The sequence below is a fragment of the Pseudorasbora parva genome, chromosome 12 (genome assembly GCF_024679245.1).
Source record: "Pseudorasbora parva isolate DD20220531a chromosome 12, ASM2467924v1, whole genome shotgun sequence".
Lineage (NCBI taxonomy): Eukaryota > Metazoa > Chordata > Actinopteri > Cypriniformes > Gobionidae > Pseudorasbora > Pseudorasbora parva.
Window position 1 is genome coordinate 32,110,254 of NC_090183.1, and position 17,908 is coordinate 32,128,161.

The window sequence follows — 17,908 nt, forward strand, 5'->3', positions numbered from 1 at the left end:
AAAATTAATGTAATACAATCATAATGCATTTGGAACGTATTTATATAAAAAATTAGACACTATCATATTAAACATGTATTGTGTTGTTTTTCTTTGCTTGTCCAATTAGATTTTCCCATCACCTCAAATATCAATTTTTGGGTGGCATGAGGAACCGCAGACTAGATGATCTTATCAGCATTCTCATCAAGAAGACAGTTGGATACTTCCTGGTCATTCATGATTTGCAGGCAGTTGGAAGAATGAAAAAGGCCTCTTTGAAGTCAGGAGAAATACTTAAGTCAGCTTGCAGATTGGTGGAAAAAGGTTGCATTAATCTTATATCCCATGCATACCTTTATGAAGTTCCATCAGAACAAACCCCTGGTCTAAAGATTGTCTTATTTTTGTATTATTTATTTATTTACTGTATATATTTACATGTATTGTTTCAAAACAAATCTGAAAAAAAAAAAAAGAATTACATCTTTAATTGTAAATTGAACGTTTAACATTACTCTGCTGTCTGAATGTGTTCTCTAACAGTGATATGTTGTATATTTAAATCAATTAACTGTAACATCACTTAATTAAACTAAGATGACAATGTTTGTAACAATTTAACATTAATTTGATATTGTGCTCACTGGCTCAGTGTACATCTACTTAAACTGACTGATTAAAAATTAGATGACAACATCTACAACTTGTGGTCCAAATGTATGGGTCAGCAGACTAAAAGGTGGCTCCTCCCCCAGTTTTTCTCTCAGTAAGGTCTGGAGACTGCAGAGTGTATTTCTGTAAATATAAATGGACAGATTTGTAAGCAAGAAGCAAGTAAAAATAAAAATAAAATCCAGATGTGGAAGAAACTTTCTTGGCAATTTGCTTAATTAATGTTTGTCTTATATTAGATGCAGGGGTGGTAAGTAATCAAGTAAAAATACTTTGATACTTTACTTAAGTATTTTTTTCGGGGATCTGTACTTTACTTGAGTATATTTTATTTGCATCTACTTTTACTCTTACTCCACTACAATATTAAAGGCAAAGTTTACTTTTTACTCCTATACATTTCCCCATGCCCGCTCCAAGTATTAAGTATTTATTACACTTGATTTCCAAACCGGTCTGGTCAGTCATGGATGATCCAGTCGGGTATAGACTTGGAAAAGCTGACAAGTCAGGTTTGCCACACTAACGTTAGCTCAGGGTTTCCCCACCTTTTTTTTTTTGCGGCACACAATTTACTATGAAAACATCGGTAACATTTTACAATACAGGTGCACTATTATAATTCATGCCTAACTAATGCACAGATAATCATGAGTTAATGTATTACTAATGAAGAACTAAACCATTTATTAATGATTACTGCATCAGCAACTAATGAACATTCTCTATGATTAATAGATTAAGTAATATATGAATTGCTATTAATTAAATATGACATCATTAATTCCCTAATAACATATTACATTAACTAATAATGTAAATTCATGTATTCAAAGCCATGCATTCCGACTCTCAGTTGTCTGCTTAATTAATCATTAATCATAACAATTGGCAAAATTATAGTATGACTTTACTTGTTGAGGCACATGACTATAAACTAATTGTTACGTAAAATGTCATTGTGGTTATGGATTTGAATTAATTTTGAATTAGGTAATAGTATCTTGCTCCTCATCTGTTTTATGGAGCTAATGTTATGGTCTATTTTAAGTTTAACCCCTATACTGCGTTAAGGTGCTTCATTGTCTCCTATTAATTGCAAATCTAACAAATTCTTAATTGCAGTATCTAATCTTATCATTTGTTCAATTAAAGCATTGCATATCAGTCTGAAAAGATTTTATCTGCTTATTGATATTTACAGTTAATTTGAATGTACTTTTTACTTTCGGTACTTGAGTACGTTTTAAATCGGATACTTTTGTACTTTTACTCAAGTGATGTTTGAATGGAGGACTTTCTACTTTTACTGGAGTATTTTTTTATTTAGGTATATATACTTTCACTCGAGTATAACTTTTGAGTACTTTTACCACCTCTGAGATGAGCTATAATGAATGAAGTCCCTGGATCAACATAAGAATATGATGTCCCTGGGTCAACACAATATATTTCATTATTATTATTAATATTATTATTATTATTAGGCTATTATTATTATTATTTAAATACAGTGATTAATTAATGTTTGTCTTATATTAGATGAGCTATAATGAATGAAGTCCCTGGATCAACATAAGAATATGATGTCCCTGGGTCAACACAATATATTTCATTATTATTATTAATATTATTATTATTATTAGGCTATTATTATTATTATTTAAATACAGTGATTAATTAATGTTTGTCTTATATTAGATGAGCTATAATGAATGAAGTCCCTGGATCAACATAAGAATATGATGTCCCTGGGTCCACACGATATATTTCATTATTATTATTATTATTATTATTATTATTATTATTAGGCTATTATTTGTATTATTATTAGGTTATTATTATTATTTAAATACAGTGATTTATTAATGTTTGTCTTATTTTAGATGAGCTATAATGAATGAAGTCCCTGGATCAACATAAGAATATGATGTCCCTGGGTCAACACAATATATTTCATTATTATTATTATTATTATTAGGCTATTATTTGTATTATTATTAGGTTATTATTATTATTATTATTTAAATACAGTGATTAATTAATGTTTGTCTTATATTAGATGAGCTATAATGAATGAAGTCCCTGGATCAACATAAGAATATGATGTCCCTGGGTCCACACGATATATTTCATTATTATTATTATTATTATTAGGCTATTATTTGTATTATTATTAGGTTATTATTATTATTATTATTATTTAAATACAGTGATTAATTAATGTTTGTCTTATATTAGATGAGCTATAATGAATGAAGTCCCTGGATCAACATAAGAATATGATGTCCCTGGGTCCACACGATATATTTCATTATTTTTATTATTATTATTATTATTATTATTATTAGGCTATTATTATTATTAGGCTGTTATTTGTATTATTATTAGGTTATTATTATTATTATTTAAATACAGTGATTAATTAATGTTTGTCTTATATTAGATGAGCTAAAATGAATGAAGTCCCTGGATCAACATAAGAATATGATGTCCCTGGGTCCACACGATATATTTCATTATTATTATTAATATTATTATTATTATTATTAGGTTATTATTATTATTATTTAAATACAGTGATTAATTAATGTTTGTCTTATATTAGATGAGCTATAATGAATGAAGTCCCTGGATCAACATAAGAATATGATGTCCCTGGGTCCACACGATATATTTCATTACTATTATTAATATTATTATTATCATTATTTGGTTATTATTATTATTATTATTATTATTATTAGGCTATTATTTGTATTATTATTAGGTAATTATTATTATTATTAGGCTATTATTTGTATTATTATTAGGTTATTATTATTATTTAAATACAGTGATTAATTAATGTTTGTCTTATATTAGATGAGCTATAATGAATGAAGTCCCTAGGTCAACATAAGAATATGATGTCCCTGGGTCCACACGATATATTTCATTATTATTAATAATATTATTATTATTAGGTTATTATTATTATTATTAGGTTATTATTATTATTATTATTATTATTATTATTATTATTAGGCTATTATTATTATTATTATTATGATTATTAGGTTATTATTATTATGATTATTAGGTTATTATTATTATTATTATTATTATTATTAGGTTATTATTATTACTATTATTATTATTATTATTATGCTATTATTATTATGATTATTAGGTTATTATTATTATTATTATTATTATTATGCTATTATTATTTTTATTATTATTATTATTATTATTTAAATACAGTGATGAATTAATGTTTGTCTTATTTTAGATGAGCTATAATGAATGAAGTCCCTGGATCAACATAAGAATATGATGTCCCTGCGTCCACACGATATATTTCATTATTATTATTATTAGGCTATTATTTGCATTATTATTAGGTTATTATTATTATTATTATTATTATTATTATTATTTAAATACAGTGATTAATTAATGTTTGTCTTATATTAGATGAGCTATAATGAATGAAGTCCCTGGATCAACATAAGAATATGATGTCCCTGGGTCCACACGATATATTTCATTATTATTATTATTATTATTAGGCTATTATTTGCATTATTATTAGGTTATTATTATTATTATTATTTAAATACAGTGATTAATTAATGTTTGTCTTATATTAGATGAGCTATAATGAATGAAGTCCCTGGATCAACATAAGAATATGATGTCCCTGGGTCCACACGATATATTTCATTACTATTATTAGGCTATTATTATTAATATAATAATAATCCATCCGCGAAAGTGTTAAGCTTCTATTTTACAAAAGGGTCAGTATAAGGTCTGTTAAACGAATACATAAAAAAGGTGATATAAATAATCGGAAAAGATCCAATGCGCGATCGCGGGGTAAACACCACAGAGTGACCGGATCGGATGCGCGATCGCGGGGGAAACACCACAGAGTGACCGGATCCGATGCGCGATCGCGGGGGAAACACCACACAGAGTGACCGGATCCGATGCGCGATCGCGGGGGAAACACCACACAGAGTGACCGGATCCGATGCGCGATCGCGGGGGAAACACCACACAGAGTGACCGGATCCGATACGCGATAGCGGGGGAAACACCACAGAGTGACCGGATCGGATGCGCGATCGCGGGGGAAACACCACACAGAGTGACCGGATCCGATGCGCGATCGCGGGGGAAACACCACAGAGTGACCGGATCCGAGCGCCTGCCCGATGGGAGAGGGGTTCCGTGATTTGCACCTTATTTGAGCAGTTTAGCAAATGTTCACGTTGCAAATTAATCCATCATGAAATTGAAATTAATAATACATATACAGAGTAAATAAAATGCTCTTACCTCGGTGAAATGAAGGCGATGTCAAAGGGATAAATTCAAAAAGTGGCGCGCAAGCTGGCAGATGATGTGACGTCACATGAGTAATCTGATTGGTTGATCCATTTTACCTTAAGCACCTCCCTTGTTGTCCCAGGAACTCGTCTAACTCGGCAGAATCAGGATGTGCATACTTACCAGGGGTGCCAACAATTATGACCACCACATGTTTTCAGTGGTGTATAAAGACCTTCCAAAATGAACTATTATTTTTTTATTACCTTAGAATGAGCCATACACTGCAGGTGTATCATCCCTCACATCTCAAATGTGAGGGAGGATGTTTCAGGCGGGACTTTTCACTGCGCCGAGTCGAAGTACTCTCAGAAGTGCTATTCCGCCATACATTATAGTTCTCCTTTTCAATCCGCTTAGAAAAGCACCACGTTTTATTTTATGTCACCATACGAGGTCATTCAAATATTCATGTAACTGTATTTAAATAGGGAAAACGTGGAGGTGTTTGGTCGCTTCTAACTCGATCTCTGTTTGGTACCATAGTGAATGAACTTGGCTTAGTGGGCTAAGCTAAATGCTATCAGATCGTCACCGCGCGTCAGAGCGATTAAGTGCACGCACTCAGACGAGAGAGGTATGTATCAACTCGTCTTAGTTAAATGAATAACATAGTTTAATATGAAAAAGAGGTGAGGTATCCCTTTAATTATGCAGAATTTTATGGCTTTATATAATGTAAATGAAAAATTCACCCCCCTCACAGTTGTCATGAAAGGCAATTAGCTGTATAGACCAAAACCACAATTAGTACCAATTTGTAAATATGTTTTTTTTCTGCTGTAAAGTTGGGAATTTTAACATGGGGATAAATGAGATTCTGCTCCCTTCTGGAGCCTGTCCCTAGTGGCCAGTCAATGAATTGCAGTTTAAGTCACATCTGTATTGGCTTCAACTGAAACTGGGAGGTTGCCTCTTGGTAATTATGCATAATTTAGTTATTACTATAGTAACTACATGTAACAATGACACTCTAAAAGGGTGTTACCATATCCATATATGGTGAAAACTGAATTTTATACAGGTAATGTTACTGTTACAGAATGTCAACTATATGGTGTTTACAAAAAAAATATATGGTGAAAACCAATTTATTTTCAGAAGTCACTGACTGACACATTGTATTTTCTTTAAAATTATTCATTGAATTTATTTTAGCATTTTTAGCATTATTTCACATAATAAGAGACGGTTCTAAGTTGTATAATTTACAGGCACCGATATGCCATCCCGCAACACCTGAAACATTGTCATTATTTTTTAAGGTGAATTTGGCAACCACAGCTGCTGTTGTTTTTACTGTACATTTAACAGTGCATTTTGTACAGTGCACAAGAGAGGGGAAAAAACAACAACTACCGCAAACAACGTGGTGATCAGTCATACTGTATTTGTCTGTTACAATAAGCATTTTCCTTATATATACACTTGACATCTTTGCTTACACTTCTCACTGAGTTCTTGTATATAGAAACTTCTGTGATAATGTGGTGTGATATTGTGGCAACTTGCCCCTTAGCATGAAATCCTCTATATATTTATAATGTGTGTAGGCACCAGCACTGGAGGAAAACAAAAATTTCCTCTCTAACAAAACATTATATTGATTCTTGTGATATTGTAGATTAATTGCAAATATTAAAAATAAATATTTAAACCAGTCAAGCAGAGAAAAACAGATTTAGCTGTCAAATCCTTCTTAGAAGTGGTGGGCGTCTAAACAGTTATTTAGCTTTTGAATTTGCCTCTGATTCAAATCCAGTGTGGAAGCTTGAAAGGGATCAGAATTCGACAGCTTTAAGAACTAAAACGAAGCCCTGTCAGTATATCATTTACATGCTCTGCTGCTGAATCATTGTACTGCTCTGGATGCTAAACTCAGTGAGAAGAAAAATATAGCTATTCTGAAAAGTGCACTTCCGTTTCATGGCCAAGGGCTGCTGTTCCCTTTTTTCTGATGGGTTTCTTCAGCTATATGCCCTGAAGTAAAATAAGTGTGCTGAAGAGGGAAGGAACTGAACTGACAGTAGCTTTCATTCTCTTGGAGCCTTAATGACAAGATTCCATTGTCCAAAGAACACCATCAGCACTCAATGTCCTGACTAGAAGACACGATTAAGAGAGGCCTACCTTTTTCTTTGATTTAAAGACATTACACCGAAACACATTGCTCTGTCCATCTCTCGCTATGTAACTGAAGATCTTCAAATCTTGAGAGTCGTGCGATACGTAGAATATCCTGTAAAAAAAAAAAAAAAGGAATTCAGGAACACACTAAACCTTGCGTAAGAACTCAACAACCACAAAAATGAATGAGGCAATTACACTTAATTAAAAATAAAATGTAAATCACTGCCATTATTTACAGTCCAACTGGTAAAGTACTTGACCAGATTACAAAGACAGTAGATTCAAGTGGAGCAAATAGAGTCAAAAGGAGACATATTAACAGGGACATTTCCGGGACAGTTTTTTGACATTTTCAAAAGCAGTTTTTTTTGTCTTGTTATACTTTGGTTCAAAACACAGCTGCAGCGCATAGCACTTTTATCAAGAATCCATTAATGTTATGTGGAAAGGACATTTATGAATGTAGGGCATCTAAACAAGAATGATGTTAGTAGTGTAGCAAACAAAGCAGCAACAACACGAATCACAGATGCATGTTATTCTATTGTAATTGAGTGCATTTACCCCAAAGCAAATAGGACTTGTAGCAAAAAACAAGTAGCAATGCAGGGCAGAGTGTAAATTGCTAAATCAACCAAAAGATAAATAATTGACCATGCAAATCTGGATTTATTTTCTCCACAAGAGAGAAAAAAGGGTTTTTCTTCAGAGCTTCATAAAGTGACAATGCAGCTGTCACAAGGAACTGAGGAAAATCTTCAGCAGAAAACTCGGAATGCTTCGTCGCAGATGAATAAAACACATCCACTGCAACTTCTTTCTGTGCAAGATGACATGACACATTTACCAAGAAAAAGCGAGGTGGTTTGGTGCATGCCGACACTATATGTGGTGGTATACCTTGCATTGTGCTATTCACTGAATAAACCCTGACAGACAAGGGAGACAAGACACACACACACACTCACACACACACTCACACACCAAACACACACCAAACACACACCAAACACACACCAAACAAACAAACTCAGATTGCTTCAGCAGGTTTGTCAGAGAGCGAATAAATTGAAGCAGGAAGCAGAGACGACTTTACAGCACTCAAATCATCACACTATGGATTTGAAAGAAAGCTAATAGTCCCTTGAAACACTTCATTCTATCTAACTGCAAAAACAACAACAACAACAACAACAAAAATAACGACACAAAAAAACACTTATAGTCCAATTGACCAAAGATTTAGAGCTGGGAAAAGAAAACTAGAACTCATAGGAATCTGCAAAAACATAAGACAGATTGGAAGGTCATGCAACATATACAATATCTGTAAAAAGGGTTTCTGCAGGTTTTATGAAGGTAAATGTTATAATGCTCTTTTTAAGACCAATTTAATAAAATGTAAGGTATAAATTGAAGGGAACATAACACATCAATATGCAAATTCAACCCAAGAACTCTTTAGTGACGTGGATGATTACGTTGCGTTATCTCAATCAACGTATAAAGGCCCCGCCCCTGACAATTTGATTGATCCAAACTGATTCGGTCTGGCATAATTACAACACAACGGATCAAGTCCAGACATTTCTCAGAAAAATCAAGACTTAATTTCTTAATATTGCATGTCAAGTAAATGCATCTTGATTTAAGGATGTTTAGATATTTGTACTGGAAATCAAAAATCCACCAAAAGTCTTTGGAACGACATCAGGGCGAGTAAAATAATTTTCATTTTTGGGTGAACTCTCTAAGTGTAAAGAGCTACTTTTGATTTATTCATCCAAAATTTGAGATATTCAGTGACTGTCTGCATTTTTCAGTAAATAGTTGTTTTATTAATGTATTCTGCAATTCCATCCATGTTGTCTGCACTATTTCAATGCCATGATAATATTGAATCAACCCCAATTTAAAATAATGTTTAAGCCCTTAAATTGTGGAAGGTCAAATTAGTACCTTTGGAAACCCCGGTAAAGCGGTGCAGATGTTGCATAAGAAAAATGATGCACACTTCTAAGTATATATACATACCTTGCTCTGTGTGGTATTTTGAATTATCTGAAATGGATTATATAATTTATGCATTTTACTTTGTCTACCTAACTTTGACAAAAGAATGCGTTTAGTTTCAAAATTGACCTTTAAAACATAATTCTCATGGGAATGATGAAAAAACACAGATGTGTGACAAAAACATCCGCTGGATGCTTGTGCACATAGTTCTGCGGACAAAACATAAGAATGTGTAAGAGGGCCTCCAAGTTCTCCAAACAAACACACATACAGATGTTTTAATGTAAGGTTTAGCTTATTACTTAATGACAAATAAACTGAATATGGAAAATGGCATAGTTAGTTATTAGTTAGAATGGCATATTATTGTGCTAACTTGGCTAACACTAGGTCCTTGTTACATAGTAATAACAGTAAATTATGCATAATTACATGCAACTAACCATAAACCAAATCCTAATCCTACCCTAACCCTATAGTAAGAACATGTTACTAATCAATATTCCTCAGTACTTAAATATATAATTACACTGAAACAATGAAAACTATGAAACCTTAAAATAAAGTGTAACCAAGCACTACTGCAGGAAAATTACACACAGAATATGTATTCATTATCGGGGGTAATTTCATCATTATTGATATTAATATAAATTTCCCAATTATCTGCAAAAATATCAGCTATGATATGCATCCCACACCTCTAATTATCTGAGACATTACGATATTGATCTCTCACAACTGAAGAGCAAGCGCAGATTGACCTTTTGTGATAAAAGCCTGTCAGTGAGTAACCTTGTTTCAAAAGCCTTACAAATGTCACGTACCACTGTTGAATTGGCTTGGTAAATATTTATTTTCCATATAGTCTTCCTTCGGACCAGTGCTGACTTGATATGGATCCAAAACACACTACTGAGAATAACAGCATGTTACATGTCAGAGCTTGGCTTGCTGATACATGCAGTGACTCTAAAGGGATCGGATAAACCCTGTAAAAAAGATGTACTAGACAACGATTATCTGAATTATATTAACCCACCGGTCCATTCAGGGATACATCGAATGCAGAGTCCCGGACAGATGGGAGAAGAGAAACTCCGCTCATTAATTGAATTCTCTTTGCTGTTGACACTTAAGGGAGACATGCTGCATCAGCGATTTGCACAGATGACACATGCTGTTTAAGAGCTTTTCCCTCCCGCCACTTTAATTTATCAAATCTGAAAGCAAAATGAGGAGCTGAAATATCTGCTGAGTATATGTAACACACACTTCTTCACTCATCAAAATAGAATGAGTGTTTTTTACTACACAACCCTGTAGCCTTATTTTATAGAATATAATGAGAATATGATACTTTCCAGAAGCTCATCTTTGATAAGAGTAATGGCATTACTGTATTACAGGTACGTGCACATTTAATAAAGTTCTGTGACTAGAGCCCAACCAATATTTTTGGGGGCCAATGCAGATACCAATATATGGGAGTAAAAAAAGTCTGCTATCGATATATATCGGCTGAAATCCTTTATGTGTAGATTATAGTACAGAACCAGTCAAAAGTTTGGACAAATTTTGACTGTAATACGTAATATACATACATTATACATAAATATAACAGTAGCATAGAAATTAAAAAAAAAAAAAAAAATTCTCATGAAGTCTAAACTAGATTTGCAGGTAGGCTACATAAATAATAATCAAATGTAAAATATCACTTAGTCTTCACTGTACAAATATAGATTGACCCTTATTAAATTTATTCAGTCAAGTGATTTTTTTGTTTGTTTTTAATTTATTTTATCTAGTCTTTTATGAGAAAATGGAGGGCACTATCACACATTTTCTGAACGAGTACTAAATCTCCTGATCAAAACACAAGTGGAGAAGCAGAAACAGCAGATGCATATGTAAAATAACACAATTACCAAAATTAAACGCTGCCGGTGATGGCAAGTTTCCTGTTTGCAATCACTTAATACATAAATTACTTATGGTTTACTATCATACTCAAGACAGACAATTTTGACATAATTTTATGTGAATATTCTCACTGTGAGATGTGGGCGCTCGTTCATATTGGTGGCATATCTGCGGCATATACGGCGATGCAATATATCTACAACAGCCTCACGTCAGCCGATAAAATCTGCAGACCGATAAATTTGCGCATTACTTCGTTTGGTACACTAAGGTGTGCGTCAATATTATTACAGTTACTTAGTATTAAACGTTGCCGTGAAACTTATCCTGCACAGTTTATGCTACAGACATGAATGATACCTCAACTTATTGGAAGACAAAACTAAAACATAATACATGTGGATTAAAAAGTAGATTCAAGTAATATTATAGGAATCAGAATATCAAAATAGGCTACATTTAGACTGTCATATCCGATCAAATTTAGCAAGTCTGAACAGCCAAAAAACACAAGAAATGGGATTTTCACAAATGCATTTCAAGCTACATTCATATTATGGAAAACTGTTACAGTCTGATCGCTCTGATTGGAATTTGCATGGTTTGTGTGACTTTCTCACGCCACGTCAAGCGAAAACATCAGATGTTGGTATAGGAAACATGCTAAAGGAAGCTGCAGAAACAAGGTTGTGTTGTTGCAAAGTGCCAGTCGAGCAGAAAATGACAATATAATGGAGACATGTTTTAAACTGGCGGAAATGGCAACATGCAATAACAATGTCATACTTTAAATAAGACAACATCTGTATTGTAAACCCCTCTATGTTGCGGCAGTTGTCCAACGCAACATCATTGCCATAGAAACCAAAGCAGATATTCTGTAAAACTAAAGAGCTGCATGGAAACACAAATCGTATCTGAAGAGTTGCGGTACATAGTGCGGACATCAATTCTAGATCAGATCCCAATCGGATGCGCAAATAATCGAATTTGGACTGACCGTACGAACGTAGCCTATAGACTTGGGGTGGGCTACCAAGCAATCACCCAGAACATCTTAGAAACTATCATGCAATGCCATAAGCATCCTTAAAACTAACAAACCAACAAAAGCAGTTTAGAAATATCATGGCAACCACCTTAAAACACCAGTAGGCCTATATAAAAAAAAAACAGAATACCCTAGAAATGCCCTGACAACCAACGCCACCGCTTTTAGTTTAAAAGGCTTACTTATTATCCTTACCAATAAAAATGATGTATGTTACCATCATATTGTGTATTGAAGTCTCTGAGTTGTAGATATGGAGTCTACATGATATCTATATTGTATTATTTACTGTTTCTATGTAAAGCATGCACTTTCAAAGCATGTTTTAATTCAACATTATATTATTTGAGTAAAAAGTTAACTTTGTTAAATGTACTTAAGTAGATTTTACTTAATTCTATAGACTGCCTGTGATATTAAACAAAAGAAATATAACTAAGAGCTATTTACTTAATTACTTTATGAATATATAAAAGGGTTTGTTCACCCAAAAATTAAAATTCTGTCATTAATTACACACCCTCATGTCCATCATCCAAACGCGCAAGACCTTTGTTCATCTTCGGAATACAAATTAAGATTTTTTTTGACGAAATCCGAGAGCTCTCTGACCTTTTCATAGACAGCAATAAAATGAACACAATTTCTCCTCGTCTGCATGTGCAGTGGTGCTCATGTGAACAGCATCGTCCAATGGTAAGCCAGTGTTCTGGCGTAGCTCTGAGAAAACAATGCAGCGCTTCCGGGTTATATCAATGTCAAAAACGTATGAGACTGACACAGACGATAAGAAATTTATGAATGAAGTTGGTATTTATGTTTGTTATTTGCCAGAACTGAATTTTTTGGGGGGTGAAATAACCTTTTAAGTTCAATAGTAAGTCGATTTTACTTGATAATAACATGTAAGTTGTACAGAGCAGTAAAATGTACACGCTAAAAATGTGCAAATTGTTACAAAGATTAGTCAAGTATTTTTTTATACATTTTTCTGTATGTGTGACATCAATCAATCAATCAATCAACTTTATTTATATAGCGCTTTTACAATCACGATTGTGTCAAAGCAGCTTCACAGTGTCAAACAGGGTAATATTGCGACAAAATTAGATTTGGCTGTACAGCCGTACTGGAGAAAACAGTGATGTTATCAGCTTATTTTAATTTATCATATAGCGACAATGTTGGCAGATCAGTATTATAGTTTATAGAATTAAATAAGACCTAATTCATATATTTTATTTGTATAATAAGTTGAATAACTTTAATCATATTTTAGTGTCCCCAACTGAGCAAGCCAAGCCAAAGGCGACAGTGGCAAGGAACCAAAACTCCATCGGGGCATGATGGAGAAAAATAAACCTTGGGAGAAACCAGACTCAGTCGGGGTGCCAGTTCTCCTCTGGCCTATTAACACACCGTGTAAGATTATTATTCTGGCAACCTTACAGGTCGGAAATCATATTAGATCGGATTATTCAAAATTTTCAGGGTATCACGGAAGAGACAGATTTATTTAGGATGGGGCGTCAATTACACAAGAGTATGAATACATGAAAGATCGGAATTATTGCGCCGAAGACGGGTTTTGAGCATGTCGTGCCAGTGAGGCAAATTCGGAGGAGACACCGATGGACACGGCTCAGCAGACACTCCAGGATGCGTTGGTCATGTCCAGGCAGGTCCACCATCCGATCCGGACAGGGCCCAGATCCGGGATAAACCTCGGGATAAACAGAGAGACTAACATTAGCGTAGATGTCACTCTTTTTATGATGTAACGAGTACATCAGGTGTTATGGGAAGTGTTCCCGGTTCCGGCTGACCTAGTTAATGCAGCCTAACAATCAGTCAATTGAATTGAATAATGAAAGTTAAAAATGTTCTATGTGTATGCCATAGTAAAGAGATGTGTTTTTAGTCTAGATTTAAACTGACAGAGTGTGTCTGCTTCCCGAACAATGCTAGGAAGACTATTCCACAATTTAGGAGCTAAATAGGAAAATGATCGACCGCCTGCAGTTGATTTAGATATTCTAGGTATTATCAACTGGCCAGAGTTTTGAGACCGCAGTAGACGTGATGGGGTATAATGCGTTAAGAGCTCGCTTAAGTACCGGGGAGCTAAACTATTTAGTGCTTTGTAAGTAATAAGCAAGATTTTAAAATGTATGCGATGTTTAATAGGGAGCCAGTGCAGTGTTGACAGAACTGGACTAATATGATCATACTTCCTGGTTCTAGTAAGAACTCTAGCTGCTGCATTTTGGACTAGCTGGAGTTTGTTTATTAAGCGAGCAGGGCAACCACCCAGTAGAGCATTACAATAATCTAGCCTTGAGCTCATGAACGCATGTACTAACTGTTCAGCATTTTGCATTGAAAGCATGTGCCGTAATTTAGATATATTTTTAAGATGATAGAATGCGGTTTTACAGATGCTAGAAACGTGGCTTTCAAATGAAAGATTGGTATCAAAGAGCACACCCAGGTTCCTCACTGACGACGAGGGCTTGACAGAGCACTCATCAAGTGTTAGACAGTATTCTCGGTTACTACTTGTGGAGCTTTTCTGTCCAATAATTAAAAATTCAGTTTTATCTGAATTAAGTTGCAGAAAATTACTATTCATCCAATTTTTTATATCAGCTATGCATTCTGTTAATCTTGTGAATTGGTAGGTTTCATCCGGGCGTGAGGAAATATAGAGCTGAGTATCGTCAGCATAACAATGAAAACTAACGCCATGTTTCCTAATGATATCTCCCAGTGGTAGCATATACAGGGTGAAAAGCAGCGGTCCTAACACTGAGCCTTGCGGTACTCCATACTGAACTTGTGATCGGTGTGACATCTCTTCATTTACTGCTACAAACTGATAACGGTCAGATAAGTACGATTTAAACCATGCCAAAGCAGTTCCACTAACGCCAACATAATTTTCGAGTCTATTCAGAAGAATATTGTGATCGATAGTATCGAATGCAGCGCTAAGATCGAGTAACACTAATAGAGAGATACAACCACGATCAGATGATAAGAGTAAATCATTTGTAACTCTAATTAGAGCAGTCTCAGTGCTATGATACGGTCTAAATCCTGACTGGAAATCCTCACATATACCATTTCTTTCTAAAAAAGAACATAATTGTGAAGACACGGCCTTTTCTAGTATTTTTGATAGAAACGGTAGATTCGAGATTGGCCTGTAATTGACTAATTCTTTAGGATCAAGTTGTGTTTTTTTAATAAGTGGTTTAATTATAGCCAACTTAAAAGTTTTCGGTACATATCCTAATGTCAAAGATGAATTAATGATATTAAGCAGAGGATCTATGACCTCTGGAAGTATCTCTTTTAATAGCCTAGTCGGTATAGGGTCAAGCATACATGTTGTTGATTTTGATGATTTTACAAGTTTAGCCAGTTCTTCTCCTCCTATAGCAGTGAATGAGTGTAATTTTTCCTCAGTGACCCTACAATGCTCTGTCTGAAGTGATACTGTAATAGACGGCTGCATGGTTATAATTTTATTCCTAATATTATCAATCTTACTAGTAAAGAAGTTCATAAAGTCATTACTGCTGTGTTGTTTACAAACATCAGAAGCTGAAGCTTTATTTTTTGATAATTTAGCCACTGTATCGAATAAATACTTAGGGTTGTGTTTGTTTTCTTCTAAAAGAGTTGAGAAATAAGCAGATCTAGCAGTTTTTATGGCCTTTCTGTATGCAATCATGCTCTCTTTCCACAAATTGCGAAAAACCTCTAGTTTTGTTTTCTTCCAGCTGCGCTCCATTTTTCTGGCTGCTGTTTTAAGGGCCCGAGTGTGCTCGTTGTACCACGGCGTTAGATTATTTGCTTTAATCTTCTTTAAGCGCCGGGGAGCAACTATGTCTAAAGTGCTAGTAAGGATAGAGTCCATAGTTTCGGTTGCAGCATCAAGTTCCTCTTGGCTATCTGTAATGCTGAGGAGATGGAACTGATGAGGAAGATTATGTACAAAGCAATCTTTAGTCGCAGCGGTTATCGTCCTGCCATATTTGAAGCGAGGGGATGGCTTTGCAGCCTTAGGTAAATTAAGTATACATGATATTAGGTAATGATCTGAGATGTCATCGCTCTGCTGCAGAATTTTAACAGTATCAACATTTATTCCATGTGACATTATTAGATCTAAAGTATGATTAAGGCGATGAGTGGGTCCCGATACGTGTTGTCTAACTCCAATAGAGTTTAGAATGTCTCTAAATGCCAATCCCAATGCGTCTTTTTCATTGTCTACGTGGATATTAAAATCCCCAACAATTAGTACTTTATCTACAGCTAATACTAACTCCGATACAAAACCAGCAAATTCTTTGATAAAGTCTGTATTGTGCCCTGGTGGCCTGTATACAGTAGCCAACACAAATGTCAGACGGGATTTATCATTTACACTACACAACGTTACATAAAGCACCAAAACTTCAAAGGAATTATATTTGAAACTAGACTTCTGAGTAATACTGAAAATATTATTATAAATTACAGCCACACCTCCCCCTTTACCTTTCAGACGTGGCTCATGTTTGTAACAATAATCTCGGGGGGTGCACTCATTTAAAGTAATGTAATCATCAGGTTTTAGCCAGGTTTCTGTCAAACACAGCACATCTAAGTTATGATCTATAATCATATCATTGACAACAAGCGTTTTTGGCGAAAGGGATCGAATATTCAGCAACCCAAGCTTTATCAATTGTTCATCCGTATTATATCTGTTGTTTATTTGTTGGACATCAATTAAATTTTTACTGTTGAATGGTTTTGATGGTTTTTTGTATTTACTAATTCGGGGAACAGACACAGTCTCTATGTGATAATATCTAGGTGAAAGAGTCTCTATGTGCTGGGATTTAGCTGACTTTGGTGACGTGAGACAGCTAGCAGACGGTTGGTTTAGCCAGTTTGTCTGCTTCCTGACCTGGGCCCCAGTGAGTCAAGGTTTAGCTCTAAGACTATGTGCCAAATTACTAGAGAGAAGAGCAGCACCAGCCCAGGAGGGATGAATGCCGTCCATCTTCAACAGGTCAGGTCTGCCCCAAAAACTTTTCCAATTGTCTATGAACCCTATGTTATTTTGCAGACACCACTTAGACAACCAGCCATTGAGTGATGATAATCTGCTAACTATTTCATCACTCCTTTTCGCGGGGAGAGGTCCAGAGAAATATACGGCTTTTGACATCGTACTTGCGAGATTACACACCTCTTTAATGTTAATTTTGGTGATCTCCGACTGGCGAAGTCGAACATCATTAGTGCCAACGTGAATAATAATCTTAGAGAATTTACGATTAGCTTTAGCCAGCACTTTTAAATTTGCTTTGATGTCAGGCGCTCTGGCTCCCGGTAAACATGTGACTATGGTGGCTGGTGTCTCTATTTTCACATTCCGTGTAATAGAATCGCCAATAACTAGGGCACTTTCAACAGGATCCTCAGTGGGTGCGTCACTGAGTGGGGAGAACCTGTTTGATGTTCTAATCGGAACGGAAGAGCGGTTTTTTGATCCGCGACTATGCTTTCTCATCGTCACCCAGCCCTGCTGCGCGGGCTCAGCCGGAACCAAACAATGAGTGTTCACTAAGCTAGTCGCATCCAAAGCAGTATCTAAAGCTGTTACATTCTCACTACTCTCACATAAAGCTTGGATGCGTGTCTCTAAATCTGAAATCTTCTCCGTCAGCCTGATTAATTCCTTACATT

The 17,908-nt window shown here is 34.8% G+C and overlaps 1 protein-coding gene across 2 annotated transcripts in view; it reads right to left on the reverse strand.

The window, feature by feature from the left end:
• nos1apa (nitric oxide synthase 1 (neuronal) adaptor protein a) overlaps positions 1-17,908 on the reverse strand; it is a 136,652-nt gene that overhangs the window by 44,931 nt on the left and 73,813 nt on the right. For both annotated transcript variants that reach the window (XM_067459900.1, XM_067459899.1), the window contains one exon: positions 7,165-7,273. In XM_067459900.1, coding sequence (XP_067316001.1) covers positions 7,165-7,273 — 109 coding nt within the window. The remainder of the gene's footprint in view (positions 1-7,164; positions 7,274-17,908) is intronic.